The 23,935-nt window shown below is 36.8% G+C and overlaps 3 protein-coding genes across 11 annotated transcripts in view; 1 reads left to right on the plus strand and 2 right to left on the minus strand.

Moving 5' to 3' along the window:
* Positions 1-5,276, plus strand: part of asic1c (acid-sensing (proton-gated) ion channel 1c) — a 108,105-nt gene extending 102,829 nt beyond the window's left edge. For 5 of the 9 annotated variants that reach the window (XM_077519603.1, XM_077519579.1, XM_077519624.1 and 2 more), the window contains one exon: positions 2,308-5,276. In XM_077519603.1, the coding sequence (XP_077375729.1) occupies positions 2,308-2,386 (79 nt within the window). In that variant the 3' untranslated portion in view covers positions 2,387-5,276. The remainder of the gene's footprint in view (positions 1-2,307) is intronic. The other 4 variants (XM_077519588.1, XM_077519612.1, XR_013283240.1 and 1 more) reach the window with 3 other exon arrangements.
* Positions 5,277-5,560: 284 nt separating this feature from the next.
* cdk5 (cyclin dependent kinase 5) lies at positions 5,561-17,186 on the minus strand. The gene is made up of 12 exons (XM_077519656.1): positions 17,020-17,186; positions 16,590-16,678; positions 16,444-16,511; positions 14,734-14,794; positions 14,608-14,664; positions 14,251-14,346; positions 14,116-14,190; positions 11,731-11,827; positions 11,378-11,447; positions 9,653-9,713; positions 9,501-9,581; positions 5,561-8,358 (listed from the first exon to the last, which is right to left on the minus strand). Exons 1-12 carry the CDS (start codon positions 17,054-17,056, stop codon positions 8,272-8,274), a joined length of 879 nt encoding a protein of 292 aa, XP_077375782.1. The 5' UTR covers positions 17,057-17,186; the 3' UTR covers positions 5,561-8,271.
* A 143-nt stretch (positions 17,187-17,329) lies between these two features.
* Positions 17,330-23,817, minus strand: abcb8 (ATP-binding cassette, sub-family B (MDR/TAP), member 8). The gene is made up of 16 exons (XM_077517281.1): positions 23,643-23,817; positions 22,865-23,189; positions 22,638-22,793; positions 22,465-22,559; positions 22,285-22,390; positions 21,202-21,363; positions 20,704-20,789; positions 20,521-20,618; positions 19,817-19,922; positions 19,699-19,732; positions 19,487-19,623; positions 19,298-19,392; positions 19,083-19,216; positions 18,405-18,552; positions 17,797-18,047; positions 17,330-17,660 (listed from the first exon to the last, which is right to left on the minus strand). Exons 1-16 carry the CDS (start codon positions 23,738-23,740, stop codon positions 17,577-17,579), a joined length of 2,115 nt encoding a protein of 704 aa, XP_077373407.1. The 5' UTR covers positions 23,741-23,817; the 3' UTR covers positions 17,330-17,576.
* Positions 23,818-23,935: the final 118 nt, after the last annotated feature.

Raw genomic sequence — 23,935 nt, forward strand, 5'->3', positions numbered from 1 at the left:
ATTAGTAGCAGTCTGTTTTAGAGAAATAAATGCTTCACTCAAATAAAAGGTGTGCTCAATTAGACACCATACCCTAATTAGTTGACAGGGTTTCATCTGCTCAAGAAAATTAAACGGCTCCCTCAATTGTCCTAAATAATCAGTGGGTAAGTGGTTTCGTTCAGAAAAAAAAATAAACACCTCCCTCCAATAAACGGCGTGTAAATATAAATATAAAATAAACGCTTAGTAGCGGTTGGCTCAAATAAATGCCTCACTCAAATACACGGTGTTCTCAAATAGACACCATACACTAATTAGTTGACAGGGTATCAAGATAATTAAACGGCTCCCTCAAATAGGCATGTCCCAATTAGTCAGTAGGTAAGCGGTTTCTTTCAGAAACTGCCCTCCAATAAACGTGATTTAAATACAAATATAAACGTTTAGGACAAATTAGTCAGTAGCCGGTAGCGGTTAGCTTTAGCCAAATAAATGCCTCTCTCAAATAGACACCATACCCAAATTAGTTGTCAGGGTATCATCTGCTCAAGATAAATGGCTCCCTCAAATTTTCCAATTACTCAGTGGGTAAGTATTTTCTATCATAAAAATAAACACCTCCCTCAAATAAACCCAATGTAAATATAAATATAAAATAAACGCTTAGGACAAATAAAAGCTGTGGAGTGCGATAAAAGCCTCACTTAAATACAGCTGTGCCCCAAGTAATCAGAAGGTGCGTTGGCCACTTAAGACAAATAAACACCACTTCTCAAATAAGCAACAAGACCCAAATAGTGTGTGGCTAAAAGCGGTCTGTGTAATATGTACAACTAAATAAACAAGTCCCCCAAATAGACACCACTTGCTAATTAGCTGCTTAAGACTTCTCAAACGGACACCGTGCCCCAATTAGTCAGTGAGTAAGTGGTCCTCTTTCAAAAAAATAAACACCTTCCTCCAATAGATGCCCCTATTATGTATTTCACTGAAGACAAATAAAGGTCTTCCTCAAATTGACACTGTGCCCCAATTACAGTATTATTTGTATGGATAATCTACTTAATGCAAAATAAATGCCTTCCTCAAATCCACACATTTGTCACCATCATGCCTTTAATCACCATTCATTGACGTGGTCACTCCACAATGTTGTGTGTGTCCATGTTTTATGCCTCTCACTTCTTGACATTTCACTAAATGTATCCATGATTTTGTTTTTATTTCAGTTCAAAGCCCACTTCACCTGACATCAATCAGTCACATAACAATAAACCAGCACATCACATCACCCCATTCTCAGAAACACTCACTGGCCCTCCATTAAGTTCCTTCAAGTCTTCACACTTGTAATGACATCACCGCCGTTGTACCTTGGCCTCACTCACCAGTTACTCCTCCCAAGCGCAGATACACTGAAATGGTTTCAAGTTTCCCTTGCAGCTGCTTTATCATTAAAAGCTTGACTTTTCAAATTCAACACCGTGAAAACAAACACGGTTACTTTAACTTCAAGTATAAAGTCATGAATATCAAGAAACAAAGTATTTACAAGTCAACAAATTTGAAATATTGCATTGGCTGTGTGCTACCGTATAACAGGTTACAAGAAATGATATTTTTCAACCTAGAAAATAGGAGCATCATGTGCGTTGTAGCGGTCTCTGGGCAAGGCGACCTCGATCATTACGCTAACTTCCAAAACAGCAACTAAATGACGACGATCAGTCTGCTTTTTATTCTGACAATATTTACTGTTGAGAATGAAATTCTGAAGATTTGGACAATTTCAAGTGAAAGCTCAACTAAGCGCAAAAATGTTCTTAGCAAGAAAACGTTGTAAGAGTCTAAACACGGTAATTTCATTAATATTGCCGTTGTGTATTGATCCATTTTTCTCCATCTAAAGGGAGCTGCCATTTTAGCCAATAGCGCCCTCCGGTGTCGACTAAGATTGACGTCACGATTGCCTCCCGTTTCACATGTGAGCAAACCTAGAAAACCAACCGTAACAAAATATTCTTGCTTAGAACATTTTTGCATTAAGTTCCGCTTTAAATAATGTCCCTAATGTCAAAATAGTCGTCGATTACTTTGATAATCGATTAGTTGTCGATTAATCGTTGCACCTCTAAGCGATAGACTAAAAACAAGAACTAAGATTGTGCTGTTTTCTTTCTTCTCTCCCTCCTTTCACCATCATATTTACGTGTGCTTCACGCATCTTCATCATCATCATCATCGTCGTCGTCGTCATCATCATCGCTTGGTTCGATCCCGTTGATTCATCCGCCCAACCCGACTCCCCTCCCCGTGTTTCCGCAGAGCACCTGTGACACACTCCGGAGTCACTCGGACAGTCTCGGATTCACGCCGAACATGTTACCTCGTCACCCGACTCTAGGCAACTTTGAGGAGTTTGCTTGTTGATAACCTGATGTTTGTGTTTTTTTGTCTTGACAGCAAACTGTGAAACAATTGACGTATTTATCAGACAAAAACAAACAAGGTTGAATTGTACAGTAGTTTATCAATGCCTGAATAGAAATAGAATACTATCATCAGAAAGAAAAAAAAAGAAAAAAAAAACAACAACTTCCGAAACAGAACTCAGGTTAAAATGCAACATAATTTATTCATGTTTTTCAAAATGTCACTTTTCAGTCCCAATGTGTCCAAAAAGGAAGTGAAGTTGCTACGTGACCAGGAAGAAAAACACATGACCTGCTATGTGTAGCACAGCACAGTCTGCAGCATCTTCTCCAGAGTGACCTTTAGCAGAAGCAGTTGATTTATATGATTGTTGCCTTTCAGCTTAGATCCATCACCTCATATATGCTAAATTGGAACAAAAAAAAAAAAAGTGTGATCACCGACTGTGCGGACGCTCGCGTCGCACTAACTCATCTCGCAATGTTTGTATTGTTTAGCAAATTGAGAGATAAAGCTGAAAATGTCTTTCTTTGCCTTTCTTGATAATGTCAACTGTGTCTTATCTCATCGTGTGAAGGAGTATTCAGACCACGCTGGGAGACAAAAATAGTACAATTATGAGGAAAAAGAAGTTCAATTAGAATAAAGTTAGAATTGGCAATTGAAAAAAAAAAGTAAAAAAAAAAAATGTGAATGTCAGAATCCTTACAAAAATGAATGCAACGGTCTCACTTAAGATTTGTAATACTGTACATGAAGCATTACGTCATAATATTTTATTCACAATATTTATTCAGGGGCGTTCCCAGGAATCATTTGAAAATTGTGAGATCAATAATATGATCACTATTGTTATGTTCTGTAGTTGGATCCCAAAAGCGCAGACACAAATAAGATTTTAACTCTTTATTCGCATAACATCGAGAGGTGTAGAACAAACTTGACTAGACGAGAAACAATGAGAATGTATCAAGAATCACGAGACGCTAAGCTAACTTGGGCCGTGGAGTTGTACAGAGGAAGAGTGGTAATAATCCGACAAAAACACAAACTTCTCGGGTCAGGCATATATAGACCGCAAATCAATCAGATTGGCTGTGGCTAGATGTGGGTAACAGGACTGACATGGAATTATCTGATTGGCTGTTGACCAGATAAAGAAATGAAAGACTCCTGACATCACATAGCATTTTACCAGTTGAAACCAGATGCGGGTTACATCAGTTCAAAACAAACACTTGACCGTACGGTAATGACCCAAACATAACCCTTGCATGACCCAAGTCATGACAGTAAGCATAACCCTTGCATAACCCTTGCATGACCCTAGTCATGACAACTATCTTCACATAAATTAATGTAATTCGTTATTAGGCTCTTACTAATTTGGGCTGTCATGAACAAATCTTTTCAGAATTGATTATGCTATTGATTATTCCATGGAAATCGCCCCGCCCCCACTTTTAAGGCAGGAATTTTTGTCAACCAAATTTTGTGGTCGATTTTGTCAAATTATTATTATTATTATGATTGTGTTTTTCCCACCTGCCCTAATAATATATTAGCATACTATGTATATGATTAAACGTAATTTGAGCAAATTGTTATTTCAGAAGTGCATATGAAACTGGTAGACTTACACTAACCAGCAGCCAAGAAGTACCTCTCGGCCTCATACAAGTTAGATGATCAAGCAAACACGATTTTTTATTTTTTTATTAATTGCACACTTCATTTACAGCATTTACTGGAAATGTTATTATTTTAAACATTACGATCTGCATTACGTTCCACATTTTCTAGTCATTTTACGTTATTTACGTACAGTCACATGATTTTTGTCATAAATTATTCAAATTGTTTTCAACTGTATTCTTCACTATTACAAGAAAAGTAATATGAGTCAACGTACGACTATACTTTTTGAAAATTTAGACATGATTCCTGTAAAATTGCAACTTTCTCAAAAATATTACAGCTCTTGTGATGTTCAAGCTTTCTCATAATATTACAAATTTATTTGTAAATATTTATGGGAGATTGTGAGTTTTATTGTAAAAAAATAAAAATAAATAAAAAATACTGTACATACTCTTCCATTGTCAGTACTACAAGCACCAGATCATAAAATAAAATTTTTATGTTGATTGTCAAGGTTTTTTAAAATTGAATTTTTTTTTGGTCAAATTGTAATTTTTTACAGCAAATTTGTGGCTTCATTCTTATAAATTTAGATTTCGTAATCCAAATTTATTCTTGGAAAAAAAATGTATCGTGTATAGTATACAATATCTATGACTATATTCCTGCAGAATTGTGGGAAAAAATAAATAAAAATCCCGTAATCCAAATGAAATTTCTCATAAATGTCAACCTTTCTTCCCAAATTGTGGTAATTGTCTATTCCTGTTCTTCTCAGCGTGGCCTCAATACAACAATCAGCACAATGCCTTGTGATAGTAATCTATTGTCTATAGAAGCTCCAGTCAAAATGGTGAACTGAAGCGTGTATATAACCACAAATCTAATGCCATGAAGACATTCTATACTGTTCACTCATGTCATGTACAAATTCCAGTTCCAGGTATGTATAGATCTAGACTGTTTCCATGTGTGTCCTTTCACAACAGGGATGTAGACCAGAAGTGTCTTGGTGATTAGCACTTACGTGACTGAGAGTCGTCCACAGCTGACGCACACATTCTGTTCCTTAACGACACAAACGCATTGTACAATTCCACCCTCGTATCCTGTTGTTATTCTTCTTCTTCTAAATATTCCTCAACATGTAACGAGTCACAAATGACACTTTGTGATGTAACAATGATCAAGTCTAATAAAGTCAATATTTACCCATCGTACTTGCGCCGTGTTGGGTCTTTTACTCTTATTTCTAAGATAATTTCAACATTTGGTTCTTGAATGTCAACTGCTACAATGTTAACCCATAAATGTTCTTTACAATGTGTTGTATTGACAGGATCGAGAAACAATCGTTAAAATGATCCACCCGGAAGACGAAGCCACAAAAATATTGAACCCTTAATAAAGAGCAAAAGGGATGCTGTATGTAGCGGGTCACATTCTAGAACATCAACCTGATAATTATAAAGGGAAGGAAGAAAAAAAACAAAACACAAGGAAGCTCATTTATGTCCACTTTACTGAATACTCAATCTTATTGGCTTCTATTAACAAAAGCAACTTAGCAAAAAAAAAAAAAAAAATGTACTCTTCATTTTGAAATGAAAACCCACAAGCTGTATCAAAGAACTCTACAGGTGAAAATTCACAGAAAAAAAAACAAACTTATGTGGCTTTTATAACTTCATCCACTTGCACGTGTTCAATTGTACAGAGCCTGCTAAATGCTACAGAGCACAGTAGTATGAAACCAAAGCTTCACATTCCAGCATTAATAAATACATGCAACCATATTTCTGCATCAATAACAAAACAAACTGATAGCTGCACCGCATACATCTCAGCTTTGTAGGCTTTTGCCACAACAATCAAAATGAACGATATTAGGAAGCATCTTTTTAAAAATAAACGAAAAGGTTAATGGTGCAAGAACATCATAAAAAACATTTGAATGTGTCTTTTTTTTTTTTTTTAAACTTGAAAGCGTGTCATAGATCAGGGGTGGGTAAAGTATGACTCAGGCCTTTTTTGTGTCCGCCAGGGCATCTGATCTGGTATGACACCCAATTTGAAAATAGATAAAACTTCTGTGTAACTGTTATAAAAACAAAAAAAAGGGCCTAATACACTTAATTCACAATTTTCAGTAATACTAAACATTTGTTTAATTACTGCATAACAATTTTCCATCAATTTAGTGAAGGCCGCAGACTTGCCCAACCCTGACATAGCCACAAAAAGACAAAAGTATATATAGATGGAAACAAGAAAACAATGGTCCACTGTGACACTACGACAATTACATTGGCCCGTTTATGGAAAACCAGCTGCAGTCATGTCAATTATATCAGTGTTCAAAACGCTTACAACAAAAGTGATCATGTCAAAAAGGGCCTGTTAAAAAAAAAAAAAAAAAAGTGTGCAAAGAACTATAAAATGGGGGCCACATACAAAATCATAAATTAGCTTTTCATGCTATTAATGTTGTGCTCATACAATCGTGAAAAAAAGATGGCTGGACAGGACCGCGGATTTGTTTTTATTGCTTGACTGCAAAAAAAAGAAAAGAAAAAAAAAAGTCAAATATAGTTTTATATACAATTATTTGTAGTGTTTTTGTCAAATTCTAAATATTTTTTTGGTTAAGCTGGAGCTCATTTGAATGTCACGAGACAAAAATAGCTGCCCAGGGAAATCGACATGAGCAGTCCAACAGTATTTTTAATACGTCTAAAAGTATCTATCAGTCATGAATTGGTGACAATTGTGAATGTATAATCGCCTGAAATCTGCAGCGTTAGTCGGCTCATGTCCAGCGCAGACAAAAATGGGAGATTGTTGGCAACATCCTCCCAGTGGGACCACGTTATGCTACAAAAACTCGTCCTTTTGCACTGCATTTCGTCAGCTGCACACACCTCATCAAACTTTTATAAAGCAGATATTTACAGCTCCATCAATGCAGAAATTGAATGAATAACGAGCAGCATGATGTTCCTAACTTCCTCCATGTGTGGTTTTGTGTACATTTTGGTTCCACAGAAGTGTGAAACTTTTTTCTTTTTTTTATAAGACAAATGCAACCGCCAAAGTGTAAAGCTGCTTTTTTAAGACAATAATGTACCCACTTGACTCGTTTGGTCATATTGGAGTTTTTGGACTCATAAGGTGACATATTATATTATATTTCCTCAAATAGTGGCTTCTGCTCTAATAGACTTTTGTTGTGTGAAGCATTTCGGATAATGTGCAGAGAATTTGGGCTTTATAATATAGATTTCACTATTATTAGAGATTATTTAAAAAAATAATACAATAATTAAAATATTTTTTCCCCCTGAAAATTAATGCTCAAAATGACAATATTTGTATATGGCCCACGGAAGAGAATCTTGTGCGCCAATTTCCATGTTTCTTGCTAAAATCTACACCAAAAATTTTAAATGTCATATGCAAAATGAGTGTCCTTAACATCTAATTTCAAAATTAGCTATCCACCAGTTGCTGTGAATATGTATTAAGAGAGTAAACACTTCCATGGTTTCACAGTCGGGAAACTAACTATAATTTGGCCTGTGACATAAATTAGTTTAAGAGAAAAAAAAAATAAAAAATTAAAAAAATCTGGTACTCTCTATAGTTGAGTAAAGAAAAGCACCTGGCCACTATATGAGGAAAATAATAATAAAATAGGTTCGAATATTTTGTTTATATTTCTAATTGGTGGTGTTGACTTTGTCAACTCTTCCTGTACTTTTCCACTGCGTGGGGCAGTGCAATTCTCTGCCCCAAGTTGCCATGGAGACTTGGTGAACATGAGTTTACCAAATCTGCCTGGCAACAAGTGACCTGCTAGCTGGCTAAAATGTCTATTTTTGTCCAATTTTACTAGAAATGACATGACTATTTGTGGTGTTTGTGTTGTTCCTTCTTATTCCTTTTAGAAGATGAACTGGAAGTAAAAAAAAAACCTCACAGTAATAATAATAAAGTAATAAAGTATGTAGATTACCCAATTTGTTTTGCACAGGTATAGTCATCTACCAAGGGAAATGAGTGCGGTCGGGTACAGTGTGGTAGAAAAGAGCAGCTGTCGAAGCTGTTGCTTCCAGAGGGATTAGTCTGCAAGGAGCCGCTTCTAATGAGCTGCGAGCGTGACGGGAGGACCGGATTGATTGGCGGCTGACGACGAGCAGGCAGGCGACCAAGGATTTAGGGCGGGCAGAAGTCGGCGAAGTAAGGATGCTGCAAGGCTTCTTCTGCCGAGATCCTCTGGACCGGGTTACATTTCAAAAGGTTCTGTGTGGGACGACAGCAAAATGGTCCACTTGAGGTTGTTAACATGGAGTCGGAGATGGACAAAAATGGCATACTTCACTTTGTGTTTATGAAAGATGCTAAAATTAATTCAAAATGGTCACACTATGCTGAAAAGTTCAAGATATTTATTTATTTAAACAAACAAAACAAAAAAAGCCTAAATCTCATCTTGGTGTTAAGTGACAGAGGAGCTATTGTATTCATTATTATTTATTTAAAAAAAAATAATAAAAAAAAAAAAAAAGGGGGGGGGGGGGGGGGGGCGATACATTGTAAAAGTCAATTTAAAAATAATGTGATGCCAGACTTCCAAATTAGTTACAATTTAATAAAGGGATAAATGACTCATTGAGCCATTTTCAGCAGTAAAAAGTTCAGATTTTGTCCAGAATGAATTTGATAACTTCGTTATTTTTCATGTACAATCATTACCTTTAAAAACAATTTTTTCCACTTGCTGTCGACTGATGATGACATCACCTGTGCTGAGGAAGTAGGTACCGACCAATCATGGCTTACCTGTTTTTTGGGTTTGGTCAGCAAACTGAGCCGTGATTGGCCGTTGCCTACCGGTACTTCCTCAGTACAGGTGATGTCATCTTCAAATTAATTTTTAAAGGCATTAATTGCACAAGAAAAATAATGAAATTATCAAATTCTTTCTAGACAAAATATGAACTTTTTACTGCTGAAAATGGCTCAGTGAGTTAAGTATCACTTTAAATTTTTTTAAATCCTGAGCCATTTTCAGCAGTAAAAAGTTCATATTTTGTCTATAATTAATGTGGTAACTTCTATATTTTTCATGAACAATTAATACCTTTACAAAGTATTTTTTCTGCTTGCTGTCGACTGATGAGGACATCACCTGTGCTGAGGTAGTAGATAACGACCAATCATAGCTCAATTTGCTGACCAAACCCAGAAAACAGGATTGATCGTCATGATTGGCCATTACAGGCTTCATCAGCACAGGTGATGTCATCATCAGTCGACAGCAAGTAGAAAAATGACTTTTTAAAGGTATTAATTGTACATGAAAAATAATTAAGTTATCAAATTGAATATGCGCCAGGCCAATAAAAAAATGTGCATCGGGCCCGTTGTGTATCGTACCGTACCTGGAGTAAGTCCCTCCCCGTGCTACTGAGTTTGGGCACCACGTTGACCAATGAGGTGGTGGCTGGATACAAAGGATATGGCTGCAATGACAGGAAGGACGTCTTCAGCAGTGTGACCACACAACATACACGACACTGTATTCATGTGTTACCTTGTAATCTGGGAGCTTGGTCATGGTCTGCCACTGCTCTTCCGTCGGCGTGCCCAACAACGTGTCAGGTGGTTAAAGAAAACACAACAAAAGCTACAAATTTCAACACTATTTAGTAGGGGTGTTAAAAAAAATCGATTCGGCGATATATCGCGATACTACATCGCGCGATTCTCGAATCGATTCAATTAAAAAAAAATCGTTTTTTTTTTTTTGTTTTTTTTTAAAGAGCTCAGAATTGTTCATTCGGTAGTCTTACCAATTCAACGTCTTATCATCATTGCCTTTTTTATTTTTTTATTTATTTTTGTGTGTGTGAATCGATTTTTAAACTTCCATTTTTAATGGAAAAATATTCAACAAAACGTCTGACTTCGGGTTAGGATTCACACCTTGAGCATGGAAGAATGTTATATGAACGGAACATTAAGCCTTAATATTTTATTTTAATGCTGTTCAAACATGAAACAGATTACAACCTCTATAAGACTGAAATTTCAGATAAATAAATAATACATTTTCATATAAATCTTACACTCTACAAGCTTACTGATTAGTATTTTCTAAATTTGAATGAAAAAAAATCGCAACAATCGAGTTATAAATTCGTATCGGGATTAATCGGTATCGAATCGAATTGTGACCTGTGAATCGTGATACGAATCGAATCGTCAGGTACTAGGCAATTCACACCCCTACTATTTAGACTTTTTTTTTTTTCCAACTGGTGACAAAATCTACATTTCTAGACAAGACAATTACGACCTACATTAGAGGTATGTCCATCATTAAATAAGCAAAATAATTGTAGACAGCAGTCGGAAGAGTAATGTGGTTAGGCTCATCCATATTCAAGCCAGGTAATGTTTAATATTTGCATTACTTATGTGTTTGTGTTTACTTGTGTTTTCACCTCCTGCTGTTGACATGTGCAGTTCTTTATTTCAAATGTTCCATCAGTGTTATATCAGAGATGTGTTACTTGAAATAAGACAAAAAAGTAACAGTAAATCAGAATTGGGCATTTGGACATGCAGTTAAAGCCATCATAAAGTGCCATCCATTGGGGATGTAACAACATTGGCAATATTGTGATATCATTATATTAAAATTGCCACAATATTGTAGCCGTCATGTCACCATATTAAAAGCAACACATTTGCTATAAAAAAAGACAAGGTTGTACAGTAGTCCATTTGTGCAGTTCTAGCACCCTCTGGTGGCTAGTTTGTTAGTACAGTTTAATTTTCATTAGGAATGTTTTGGCCACTGCAAAGGTTATCAATCCCCTAAATCAGTCATACCGGCAAATATTTTTCAACATCTGTCAATAAACATCGTCCCCCCCACCCCGCTTCATGCACGCTTCAGCCGAACACAGCATTGTGAAATACATATCAATGCTTTTTAAAATAAATCGTCATTTTTTCAGGAAACAGAAATAATTTAACCATTTGCATCATTAAATGATTTAGCAAATAAATAAATAAATAAATAAAAACTAATAATAAAAGAACAAAACATTTTTTTTGCAAAAGAATGACTTGGGCAATTATTTTAAGAGGGTAACCATAATACTTTGCACCACTAAGCCAATCGGAGCACCAATGACGTAACGTGACATGGCCAAGTCTAATTTTTATGTCACTGCTTTTTATCATATCGTGACATTTGGATATCGTTACATGCCGATCCATACTGTATTACACATTTAGGAAAAGATATCTGAAGATTCTCTTCAACTGGTCGTCCACGTCATTCCCGGGAAATAAAGGCCTTCCAGCGTTAGCCAGCTCTGAATAAAAATAAATAAATAAATAAAAAAAACGTCAGACAAATCAAACTCTTTGTATTCAATATTATGTCTTTAGAAATGATAATACACTAAACAATAATTGTTGCACTTGTTATTTATGATACTGCTAACCTTAGTAAGCTACAAAATATTATAGAAAAAAAAATCTCACTATAATTCAGTGCAGTTCCATTTTAATAACATTTTACAAAATTACGGATTTCTACAGATGTTTACACTGTGATGGTCCATTAAGTGAGTGTGCCTACACCTCTAATTATACCTGCAAATATGCAGCCAGCAGACCACATGTCGATGGAGGTAGAGTAAAGTTTAGCACCAAACAGCACATCTGGGGGTCGGTACCACAACGTCACCACCTGGACACGAGCACACATCACACACAATGTGATCAACCGTGCAAATTGTGAGTGGAATGGCCACTCTTATGCACTCAGCATCACATCGACTGGTGCTCCTCCCACTCGTCTTTTCATTCAACTGCCTGCGGTGGTGTGTCGAGCGTTTGACATTTTACTGAGAGTGAGTGCAGTCAAGTGCAAAGAAATTCAATCGCAAGGTCACAAAAAGCTTCCATTTGCAACGGCCGCTCAAAGTGGCACAAAGTGTTTCAATTCGGCAGAACTGTAAATGTAAGTACATCAAAGAGGAACATGACACTTTATTATGTCATTTTGGGGTTTTTTTGGTGTGGGGGTTTTGTTGTGCCTTTTGTACATGCAAGCACCACGCAGGAAAGCAAGAGACAAAATGTGAACAGTGGACAACTATGAGGCAGACGCGCCAACCACTACTGCACTATACTGCCACCTGCCTTTCTTCATGGTTGCCCATGGCAACAAAACAGCAGCAGCGCATCAGGACTGACAGGAGGCCATAAATAACAGCAGGCACTCAGCTCAAATAGTAGCCACTCAGAGACAACATGTCTCCATAAACGCCTCAGCCACTTGAATGAACGCCTCACCCCAAATAAACTCCTTTTGGGCTGTAAATAACTGTTACTGATTGATAGCATTATACTGTATACCAGTATAAAATAATTACATGACTGAATGAAGACTGATTGAAGGTCTGACGTCATATACTGTAAATGCAATATTGGATTATTGGTTATTGAATTGTGTGGTTTGGCCTTTGTTGTGGAAGACCCTAACTGAGGACTGGAGTTGAGAATTAACATTAGTTATAAACTCGAATGTACATGCATCACATCAACTGCAATCTTGTTTGACTTTGACATTGTTCCTGTCAAAGAAAGATGTATTATTATTATTATTACAATAGAGTAGTATAATCAATATATTATTCTTATCATCATTACATAAACCATGCATATGCAAAAATATTACAGAATTGATATTTCAAAAAAGTGAACAAAATCCGTTGCAAAATTAAATCTTTTAAAAATATATTTAGTTATTAAGATATTCTAATTATATTTATATTTGTCTTTTGAATTGATAAAAATACATTTTTAAAACACTAAATTAAAACACTAAAAAAATTGGTATACTTTTCACAAATTATTATTAATAAAGTAGCTGAACATTTTATAAAAACAGTAAAATTATTTTTAAACAATATCAATATTTTATGCATTTTTTATTGTTCAATTATAATAATTATAATCCCTCAAGTAGAAATGCAAATTACAGTGATGTATATAATTTTGATGCAGATCCCACAAAGAAGATGAATTAAAAAATGTATATATATTTATTAATTTATTTATTTATTTGTGTTTATTACAAATATCATAAAGCTTTTTATTTAAATAAATTGGGGATGGGTGAGTACCGATACCAGGTATCAGTATCAGGCTTATTTCGCAACGGAGGCCGATACCGTTTTATGATCCGGAACTAGAAATTAGGACAATAAAAAAATGTTTCCATTAATTTCATACAATTTCAAAGGGAGCCTATCCCAGCTGGCTTCGGGCAGTAGGCGGGGAACACCATGAACTGGTTGCCAGCCAATCGCATTGTTTCAACATTACATTTTATCAAATTATCTTTTAAAAATAAAATAATAAAAATGTTAAAAATTACAGTATATGCTTTATATACAGTACATAAATTATAGAATCATCCACCATCACCCTAAAACATCATCCATCCACCCATTATCCATTATCTGAATCATTTTACCTCACAATACGTTGAATTCCATTTTTACACAATACGATGCAATTAACCTTGCCAGCCAGATTGATAATTGTGATTCACTCGAGGGAGTTCTTCACATTATCATTCTGGTAATTCACTCGGCAGACCCGTTCGGGAAAGGCGGGACTTGCTGTACAATACTTTGAGCTGATTGGGCGATGCGGCATCTTTGCACGTTTGTTTGAACCAATCAAGGCAACGGATGAAAATGGTGGTGGTGGGGGTCGTTAATGGGAACATCTTTACCAGATAAAAATGCACGAAGCGCCTCTTGCTGGTCAAATTTATGAAGGAAACCGTGAATAATTCTGTGAGAACAGAATTAATTGCAGTGTCCATTGGTCTGTAAGGTTTGTTTGTCCTGTACAGTATGTACCTATACAGACATGTGCACATTAACATCTTTGAACGATTTCAAGGGTTGCACGTTCCACGTGAAGCTAGTTAGCGATTAGGCCGCTGTATTTTCAGCTTACCTCAGCTGAGTAACACCTCACGGGAATGCCAAATGCTCGAGCAAGCCCAAAGTCAGCCAGCTTCAACTCGCCATTCTGTAAAGACAAATATGAATGAAACTTATGTATCACATTATATTTCTGTGGTTCACTCACTCTGTTGATGAGGAGATTCTGCGGTTTAAGATCTCTGTGAAGAACATTGCGACTGTGACAGAAAGCCAGTCCTTTCAACAGCTGGAACATGAACGACTGGAAAGAAGAAGAAAGGCATTGACAGATTCACTGCTGCTGATTCATGCCGAATGGCTTCAAGTAACACAAATTTGAACTCGTGTAAAATTGGGATATGCGTTTTAAGTGTTCTGTCAATGTAAACACTGTCATATCAGTCATGTTTCTTCTAATGTACATGCAATTGGACAATTATACCAAAAATTGTGTACAGGTATGATGTCGGAATTTGGCACTTGGTCATGCAATGTAAATCCATCAAAAAATGTGATTTTTCACCTTCACTGTTTCAGGATCTAAATCTCCATTGCAACTGTCAAAGTACTTCTTCAAATCCTATGCAGTGAAAAAAAGGTATATATTAGCTCAAGTGTCTACAAACGGTCACACGTGACTTTGTCTCACCTGATCACAATATTCAAAGACCAATGTTAGCTTCTTGTCACTGTGCAACACGTCATGTAGCCTGCAAAGGACAGATTTATCAATTAAAACTACAAATTACAATTTGTGTGGAATGTTCTTGCTGTAGAGCTTTTTTGAGTTTTTCTGCTAGCAAGTTAGCAACACTTGCTGCTCCAGAGTCCTACAGCAGAGCTTATTCGGCCGCCTACAGACCAAATCATGCATTACAACCCTTGTCAAAAGATTAAAGACATCGTATTTTAATACTTTCAAAGATATATTTGCCAAAAAATAAAAACCGACAATCACAATTTCATTAAAACCTTTTTATTCACAACAGTTACATGGTAAGCTTTGGATAGAGGTAAAAGTAGGAAACTGTGACTTTTCGGAAAACCTAAGAAGTTGGATTATAGTATAATGTCAATTTGTTTTGAGGTTTTGACTTGGTTGAGGTGAGGAATTGTGAATTGGTTAAATGTATCCACTGGTTCGGGAATTTTCTCATGAAAAATGTGGAATTCTTCAAAACATATTTTTTTTTACTAACAAGTTAAAATAATTCACAATCCTCATAGTAAAGTAAATGTGGAATTCTAAAAAAATAAATAAAAATAAAAATGGCATTTGGCATTTTTTTCTTTTCAGTTTGAATTTGAACCTGCTGAAGAACTGAAAATTTGCCCTCCTCCCTTTCTCCTCTGCACTCTCCTCTTTTGCTTACTCTATAGGTTTTCAATGGGGTTGAGGTCTGGGGACTTAGATGGCCATGAGAGAAGCTTGGTTTTGTGTCTGGTGAACCATTTCTACAATAAGTGAAGTGCGCATCTCGAATTCGAGGTGCATTATGAGTAGCAGCGTGATGCATTGTGGGTAGGCGAAACTACCAAACTGTCATTGAAAATTAATTGGATCCGATGGAATCGGCTCTGATAGAAACCTTTCAATGGCTGGAAAGTTGCTGTTTTTTTTTTTGTTGTAATTTTTTATTTGTTTTTTTTTTATTAACATGCATAGCATGTGGTTTACTGATATCGGGGAAGTTGACTTGAAAGCTTTATCGGTTAGGCAAAGATTGTCACCACTCTAATCTCCGCCATTCAAATTGATAGAGTAGTTGGTAGCCTCGTTTTTTCCCTCTCGCATGCGCAAACTTAATGCGCACTTCGCTTATTTTACGTATGAGAATATGCTACTGCAATAAAAAAAAAAAAAAAAAGACTTTAAGGCCATTAACACACCTTACCATGGGTGCTAATAATTATTAAGCACAATCTAAGTACCTGTACTACTTATACTTAGTCATATAAATAATAATAATAATAACAATAATAATAACAATAATAATAACAATAATAATAATAAATAAATAAATAAAACGTGGTATCCGTGCAAACCCTTGACAGAACAGTTTGAATTAGTGAGAATAGGTGAATTTGTCAAATTTCTCAATTTAATAGAATTTTAGTTGGGAAATGGCTGGGAAAAAAACTAATGAATTTCGGGTTACTTTGATAATGTTCTCATTAAAAATCTGTACGGTACACTTTCCCAAAAAGTAGGAATGTTTTGACTTGATCGACAAACGGTGAATGCGAGGTGATGATTAAAAATACCCCCGGTAATTTTAATGAGGCTCTTCAACATTCACACAATTATGATTCTCAATTTCACTCATGCTAAGTATATAAATATTCTAAATGGACTGACCTGACTATGTTTTTATGTTTGAGCTCCTTCAGCAGGCAGATTTCTCTCAGGGCAGAGCTTGGCACGCCCTGTAGTGGGTGGAAAGTGGTTAACATCGCCGTGTAAGCGCCAAGTATGCGTCAATACGTTTTAATTCAAACACACACCTCGTCGTCATCGTCCAAACGGACTCGTTTCAGGGCCACGATTTCGTGGGTTTCTCTGTTTTTAGCCTTGAATACAGTCCCGTATGTACCTGTGGAAATAATTTGGATTAAAAAAACGACAAAACATTTTTCTCAGATTGAATGGCAGTGCTGCACTATCAACTTTCTAGCTGGTTAAATCAGCTCTCCCGAACTTAACAAGACGTCCACCGACACATGTAGACTATATTATTTATGGTCACGTTTACATTGACCTCCCCATCACAAAATCGGGAACGAGAGCAAGCAACGACGTAAAAAAACGAAGCTAACGTCAGCTAACCTATAAGCTACATAGATGGTAGGCTACAACAGCAAATCCACGTTAGCGAGACAGAAGGGCGAGGAAAAAAATAATATAAAAAAAAACAAAAAACAAAAAAAACCTTACCCTCGCCGATTTTTTCGAGTTTTTCATATTTCTGCATGGTCGTCCTGTTTGAGCCAGCTAATAATTAGCCAGCGGAACAACCCAGTGACCAAGCCCCGAATTTTAGAGGGCCGGTTGTTATGATTGCTAGCGTTAGCTTCACGCTAGCAACACTTGCTGCTCGGGAGCGCTCGTTGGGGACCCCTACAGGCCAAATCATGTATTACAACCCTTGTCAAAAGAGAATTAAAAACATCGTATTTTAATACTTAAAAAAAATATACTTGCCAGAAATAAAAACACACAATCACAATTCCATTAAAACCTTTTTATTCACAACAGTCATGTAGTAAGCTTTGGATAGAGCCTAGCTAAACTATAGAGATTTTTTTTTTTTTATCTTAAAGACATTGTAGTAGTGTTTTTAAATTATTATTATTATTATTATTATTTTAATTCACATTTGGTTCAGTTGGTCCACTGAAATTAAAAACAATCTGTCTTATATCATCATAACTCATTTGATGGAGCTAATAAAATAAAAATAACATCTACAGTAAACATAATTTGAACATGGTTCATTTCTGCCCCGCAGCTCTTTGTCTTCGGATCAGGTCGGAATACAATCCGCCTCGGCCCAGCAGTTCAGTGTGAGTTCCAGCCTTTAAAAAGAGTATAATATATGTAAATTATAGTCAGACAACCTTAAACATCTGCATAATTTACTGAACAACAATTAACATTTTTTTCACCAAATAATACAATGCGTGTATGCTGAAAATGTTCTGCCAAACTCACTTCTACGATGCGCCCGTTGCTCATGACGCAGATAAGGTCTGCCGCCTGGATGGTGCTCAGGCGGTGGGCGATGATGAGCACAGTGCGCCCCCGGGTGGCCCGGTCCAGAGCCTCCTGCACCACACGCTCCGACTCAGCATCCAAGGCGCTGGTGGCCTCATCCAGCACCAGGATGCTCGGATTCTTAACGAGAGCCCGGGCGATAGCGACACGCTGTTTCTGTCCTCCTGATAATGTCACACCACGTTCGCCTGAGAAGAAAGGGGACACATTATGAAAAATTTCTATGGCTTGTATACAAATAATTGGGTGTCTAGAATACCTGCTGCCACACATCAAGTGCAAAATTAAATCTTTTCGTGGCTTCCTGACAACGTGTGTCGGTGAGCAAGACGTTATTTACGTATCAGTAGTTATTTACATAACCAAGTTTGTCCACCCAGCACAGCTAGGCTGGGTGAAGATCGTGAACCACTTTCAAGTAACTGCTCCAGTCCGGCCACCAGACAACACTGCCTGAAACGCCCTTGACTATCATGTCACCAAAAGGTAAACAGAGCTGCATTATGCAAGTGGACATTTTGTCGTTATTAATTAAAATCTCGTACCGAGCACGGTGTTGTAGCCGTCCGGGAAACTTGTAATGAAGCGGTGAGCATTGGCTTGCTTGGCAGCCTCAAAGACCTCGGCATCGGTGGCCTCGGGCTTCCCGAAGCGGATGTTCTCTATGATGGACGCCCCGAACAGAACAGGCTCCTGCAGAGCAGAACATGACACAGTTCAAATGAGACTCATTATATGTGTGGACATTTTAATAACTGTTTTTCCCCAAAGAGTGGCCATGTATATTTTTATTATATTATATTTATATTATTATGTAGTTTGATGTTTAATCTATTTATTTATTTATTCACTTACCTACTTCTTCTTATTAATTTATTGATTTAAATTTTATTTACTTTGTTCTTGTTTTACTTTACTGCATTTCTGTTCCATGTACAGCAATTTGTATACAGCAATGCTTGTCTTAGAGTGCTTTATAAATAAAGTTGAATTGAGTATAAAGGTGGGGCACACACTTATTGATAATCAAGCCTAATTTGAGCATTTTATTTTTCATTATTATTATTTTACTTTATCAGTCAAAGACAGCAAAGGCCCAATATTTTTCTACGTGTGATAAAAAAAAAAAAAGTGGCATCTATTAAGACGGCTGTCTCTATTTAAGAAAAGACAAGGATACTTTCTTTTGCACCAAAATTTAACATAAGATTTTTTTCTTTTACTTGATTAATGAATCCAATGACTTGTCCTCTGAGCCAGCAGAGATCAAGTGTTCGAATGTCGAGTCCATCCAACATTACTACGCCGTTCGTCGGGTCATAGAAACGCTCCAATAAGGATGCAACCGTGGACTTGCCTAAAATAAATTAACACATGATGCACATTATTGTACAGTTTACATCCATCTGTCTGATGACATCATCGATTGTGAAGTTACCTCCTCCAGATTCCCCGACAATGGCGATCGTTTTGCCTGGTGGCAGCGTTAGGTTGAACCTGTTCAGAATTTGATGGCCAGGTCTTGTTGGATAGCTACAAATATAATCCACAAATAATAAACACAGGCCCCGAATGGTACGTTTTGATGTTTCTGGTCACTAAATGTCAAATTGAAGGCTACTACAACCTAAATGAAATGTTGAGGAAGTCAACTCTTCCTGTCAGAGAATGATACGGGATGCGTCCCCCGCCGGAAAGAGGAATGGAAGGCTTTGACGACAAATATTCAAAAACACGAGCGCCAGCGCTTGTTCCTCTCACCATCTGGAAAGAATATGTAGCAGCAATGAGAGCAAACCAAAGCCAACAATCGACTTCATTTTACTCGAATTGACTTACTTGGCCAAACAGGATAGATATGCTGGCTAAGGACCTAACAATTACAACAACAACAAAATCTTGGTTAAAATATGAATTATTTAAGCAATATTCATGAGATGAGATGTGTCTTTTATACCTCTGTACCGTCTGGGAAGCAACCAAGAAAGACATGAGGTCTCCAGGCGACATTTCATTGCTGGAAATAAGAGTTCCTCCGGCAAAAATAGTTCCGAGAACAATACCTGCAACGGCATGTTAAAATAAAATAGCTACAAACTTATAATTTTTTTTTAGCAGCAATAAATTTAATAACAATTAATATATTGGTCGGGACAGGGGTCAAGTTGTATTTTACAATTAAAAAAAAAAAACAAAAGTGCAGAATTTCACAAGTTACTTCATTTTAAAGATTAGATAGCTCCTAATATGAAAAGAAAATGCACTGAGCCGTCACCAGCATCTTACAAATGCAATTATGCCATCGAGTGGCAAAAAAATGACCTCAACACAAATCAATATCACACTCGTTTTTTTACAGCACAATACTTCTTTTTAATTTTAATTCAATTTTATGAATTATTATGAAATTACTGTATCAATGACTAAAAGATGCAGCCATATTTCACATTTGTTTAACATTTTTTCCTCACTGTGTTAACAAGAATATGAAAACTGGGGAAAAAATGTACATTTTATTTTACATTTAGAACAGATATAAAATTTGTAGTTAGTCGTGAGTTCATTATTGAAGTCAGGCGATTAATTACGATTAAACAAAAATGTTTAATTCGCTTGACACCCGTACTTTTTTAAAAAATTGGTTAAAATGAACAGACTCACAGTTGAGGGCGATATTTGAAAGTCCCTGGAAAACAGCAATTCCTGTCCCAAGATTTTCATTCATTTCACAAGATTTTTCAACTTCGTATGCGTACAACCTGTGAGAAACATGACAGAAATGGAAATATGTTATTTTAACATCCTACAGCTTTGATTACATCAACTGAAACACTTTTCACTTACTGCAGCTCGCGCTCCTCCATGGCGAAGGCTTTCACTGTCCGCACATTACCGAGAGCCTCATCTGCCACTCCGGTTGCTTTGGCAACCTTTGTGGGAACAAACAATACAGTTGTTAATAGTTGCGAAATCTGATTTTGACAAGACAAACACATTTATGGTTGCATTTACACTACAGGCCCAAGTGCCTGATTCCGTAAACGTTTACTTGGTTTGTGCTAAATCTTTTGCCTATGATTTATTGTAAATGAAGAGCATAATCTCCACATTGCGTTTAAGATGCACTGGCAGATTTCTGATACGTATCACATTTTTATCCACATTTGGAAAAGGCCTGAAAATGGCCTATTTGCTGCATTTTTTTTTTCTCTTAGCGCTGCCATGACATATTCAAATTGTGTCACTTGAAAGCAATTTAGAAAAAAAAAAGGAATTATGTCACTTGAATCATGCAGTGTTAATCCAGCCTGGCCTAAAGTGTGCAAAAAAGCCTCCTTTCACCTGTTCTTGAGCCAAACGGGAAAGTCTGCGCAGGAACGAGCCGATGAGAGCCCCCGCCCCTACTAGACAGGGGAGCACCACCACAGTCAAGCCTGTGAGTTTTGGGGAGATGACATAAAGCGACACAAAGCATCCCACTGTTTGTGTTATACTCCGGAGACCCTGAAAAGAGTCAGCAAAATTCGTCAAAATTAGAAATGTCAACAACTTTCAACAGTTTCGATACTGCATTCCCTAAAATAGTAGCCTCTGCTGTAATATACCTGTACACTTTACTCCAATTAATTATCAAGAGTGTCATCTAATGGAATAAATGAATGCTGCTCTCACAACTGGCATGACATCTGTAAAGCTGAAATTTATGTGTATGTTAATGACGGTAAGAAAGTAAATGATCAGGTGGACGAAGTTTTTAGCTGTACGGCAAACATTCATGCTTCAGATTGTCATGTACATACATAAAGAAGCTAACTACAGAATAATAAATAACAGAGAGCAAAATTAAGTAAAACTTCTAAACTATTTCAGGCAAATAAACACACATTATGGCGAGGGAACAGGAAGTTGTAAGCAGAGTGATACTGCCACCTAGTGGTTTTATTGGTACTGACATTTTCTTTTTAACCTCTTCAGACCCGCATTTTTTCTGCTGGCCAATTTATTTGTTTTTCCAGATTTTGACTCTTTTCCACATAAGAACAGCGTGGAAAAAAACATTGGGGTTTTCTCATGTTTTCATTTGTTATGTTGGACGCCAGGATAGTATGGTTGTAGCGTGTTGTGAAGTTACCAAGCTTATATGTAACATTTTTAACATGAAAATACAAATCAACTTGTGATTGTGATTGGTTAGCTAGGATCCAATCGTGAACTAGAATTATTGACATCATCCAAATTATGCGTTTTTATTGGTTTAGACACGCAAATATGTCATGTCCACTGCAATCATCTAAGGGTCCGACAAACACTATAGAAAATGGATTGATGTATAAATAACAACCACCACCCACAGGCCACGAGTACTCTCTGCAATTACATAAATAGAGTTCTAGCCATCATATGAGGAAACAGTGTATGTCGTACCTGAGAGATGACCAACTTAAAAGAAGACTTGAACTCCTGAATGTCAGCTGTCAAGCGATTCACCAGTTGGCCGGTTTTGTTAGCGTCAAAGAAAGCCACATCCTGCCTGAGAGACAAAAAGTACATCGGCAACGGGACATGTGGCTTAAGTTCGAGGGCAGTTACGAATAAATACAGTACCTCAATAGGGATGCGAAAAGTGTTTTCCTCATGTCCGCCGCCACTCTTTCTCCGACCTTCGATAGCAGGATGATGTAGCCGCTTGTCAACAAGCCCTGTTGTACATTGCAGTTACAAAAGCAATTACAAAAGTGTCATAATAAATGTGTCATTTATTTAGAATGTTTACACACTTGGATTCCATACAGTCCAAGCAATCTAAAAGCGGGACCCCTTATCTCACGGACATATTCTCCAGTATGTTCCCTCAGGTAGCGTGCTACAACATTCACCAGCTCTCCCAACATCAGCGGGATTTGAATGTTTAAAATGGCTGCACCAAAAGCCAGCTGAAAAGAACAATACGTTGACTATAACACCATAAATGTTTCATTAGATTTACAAGTCCGTACTGGCTTACCATGACAGCACACGTGAGCGCAAACAGCTGAGGCTTCACAAACTCCCACAGAATATGCCATTTGAACTCTGGATTTTTGGTCACAGTCTCCACTGGGATGTTGTTGTTCACGTCTGCCTCGCAGTGCGCCGTGTGGCAAAACAGTCGCCCGGAGACCGAAAGCGCTGCTGGTGCGAGGATGAACCTGAGTGTCACACCAGAGCGTTTGGATGCTCGCGTGGCTGACTGTCGCAGAGCTCTCTGAGCCACGCTCCACAAACGGCTGACAATATTCCCATGTTGACGTGAGGCGCTGAATACATTGGAACCTGAAGATGAATGCAATCTAAATACAAAATGAAATGTTTAAATTTCTAAATGAATATAAGGGTCCAAAAATATTCATACATTTACTATTAGTCTAAGAAGCTGGTTGTTATACTATTACTGTATTTTCTGGTTTATTTTGTAGTATTAATTTTGCCTTACTTTTACATTTTGGCGCTGAGCAGTAATATATTCAGAAAAATTTAAAATGTTTGACAGACTGGTTGATTGTTTAATTCACTTATAATTTCAATTATTTAATTACAAAAGTTCAAATTTGCACCTTACTTAACTACAGTACTTCCATCTTTTTAAAATGATAATAAACAAAAGCAAATGAAATTGAAGGTTTTAATTATCTAAACAAGCAAAGTGCATACAAGCCTGTTATCGACTAAGCAAAACTGGTTGCAGGGGCAACAAGTATTAAGCTGTCATAAGCCAACCATGCTAACGGGTCACATTACCCTACCTTGAATATTTCCATAAACCTTCCGTTTTATTGCATTGCAGATATAACGACAGGGACCGCACTGGTCCGGCAAAGCCTACCCTACAACAATACCACATTTTAACGCCTTTCTTTATAAAAAGAAACAAAAAAATAATTAGCTAAACTGTTGCTACAAGCGCGCCGCCATATTGAATTTACCCAGAATGCACTTACTACGATAGGCGTGATTATTGTTATTATTTATTTACATGTTGTTATCTTTAATCATTTTAAGAGAAGATATTTAGTTATACACATAATGTTATTACATT

This window comes from Festucalex cinctus, chromosome 1 (genome assembly GCF_051991245.1).
Source record: "Festucalex cinctus isolate MCC-2025b chromosome 1, RoL_Fcin_1.0, whole genome shotgun sequence".
Lineage (NCBI taxonomy): Eukaryota > Metazoa > Chordata > Actinopteri > Syngnathiformes > Syngnathidae > Festucalex > Festucalex cinctus.

Coding starts and splice junctions, on each gene's coding strand:
- cdk5 (XM_077519656.1), bottom strand. CDS start 17,056: ATGCAGAAATATGAAAAACTCGAAAAAATCGGCGAGG. Junction 11,448..11,730: donor TGCTGGCTGCATATTTGCAG/GTATAATTAGAG, acceptor ATTTTTATTCAG/AGCTGGCTAACGCTGGAAGG. Junction 9,582..9,652: donor CCAAGCTCCCAGATTACAAG/GTAACACATGAA, acceptor CTGTCATTGCAG/CCATATCCTTTGTATCCAGC.
- abcb8 (XM_077517281.1), bottom strand. CDS start 23,740: ATGTGGTATTGTTGTAGGGTAGGCTTTGCCGGACCAGTGCGGTCCCTG. Junction 19,733..19,816: donor GCTTCCCAGACGGTACAGAG/GTATAAAAGACA, acceptor TGTAATTGTTAG/GTCCTTAGCCAGCATATCTA. Junction 18,553..19,082: donor TCATTGGATTCATTAATCAA/GTAAAAGAAAAA, acceptor TCTGCTCTGCAG/GAGCCTGTTCTGTTCGGGGC.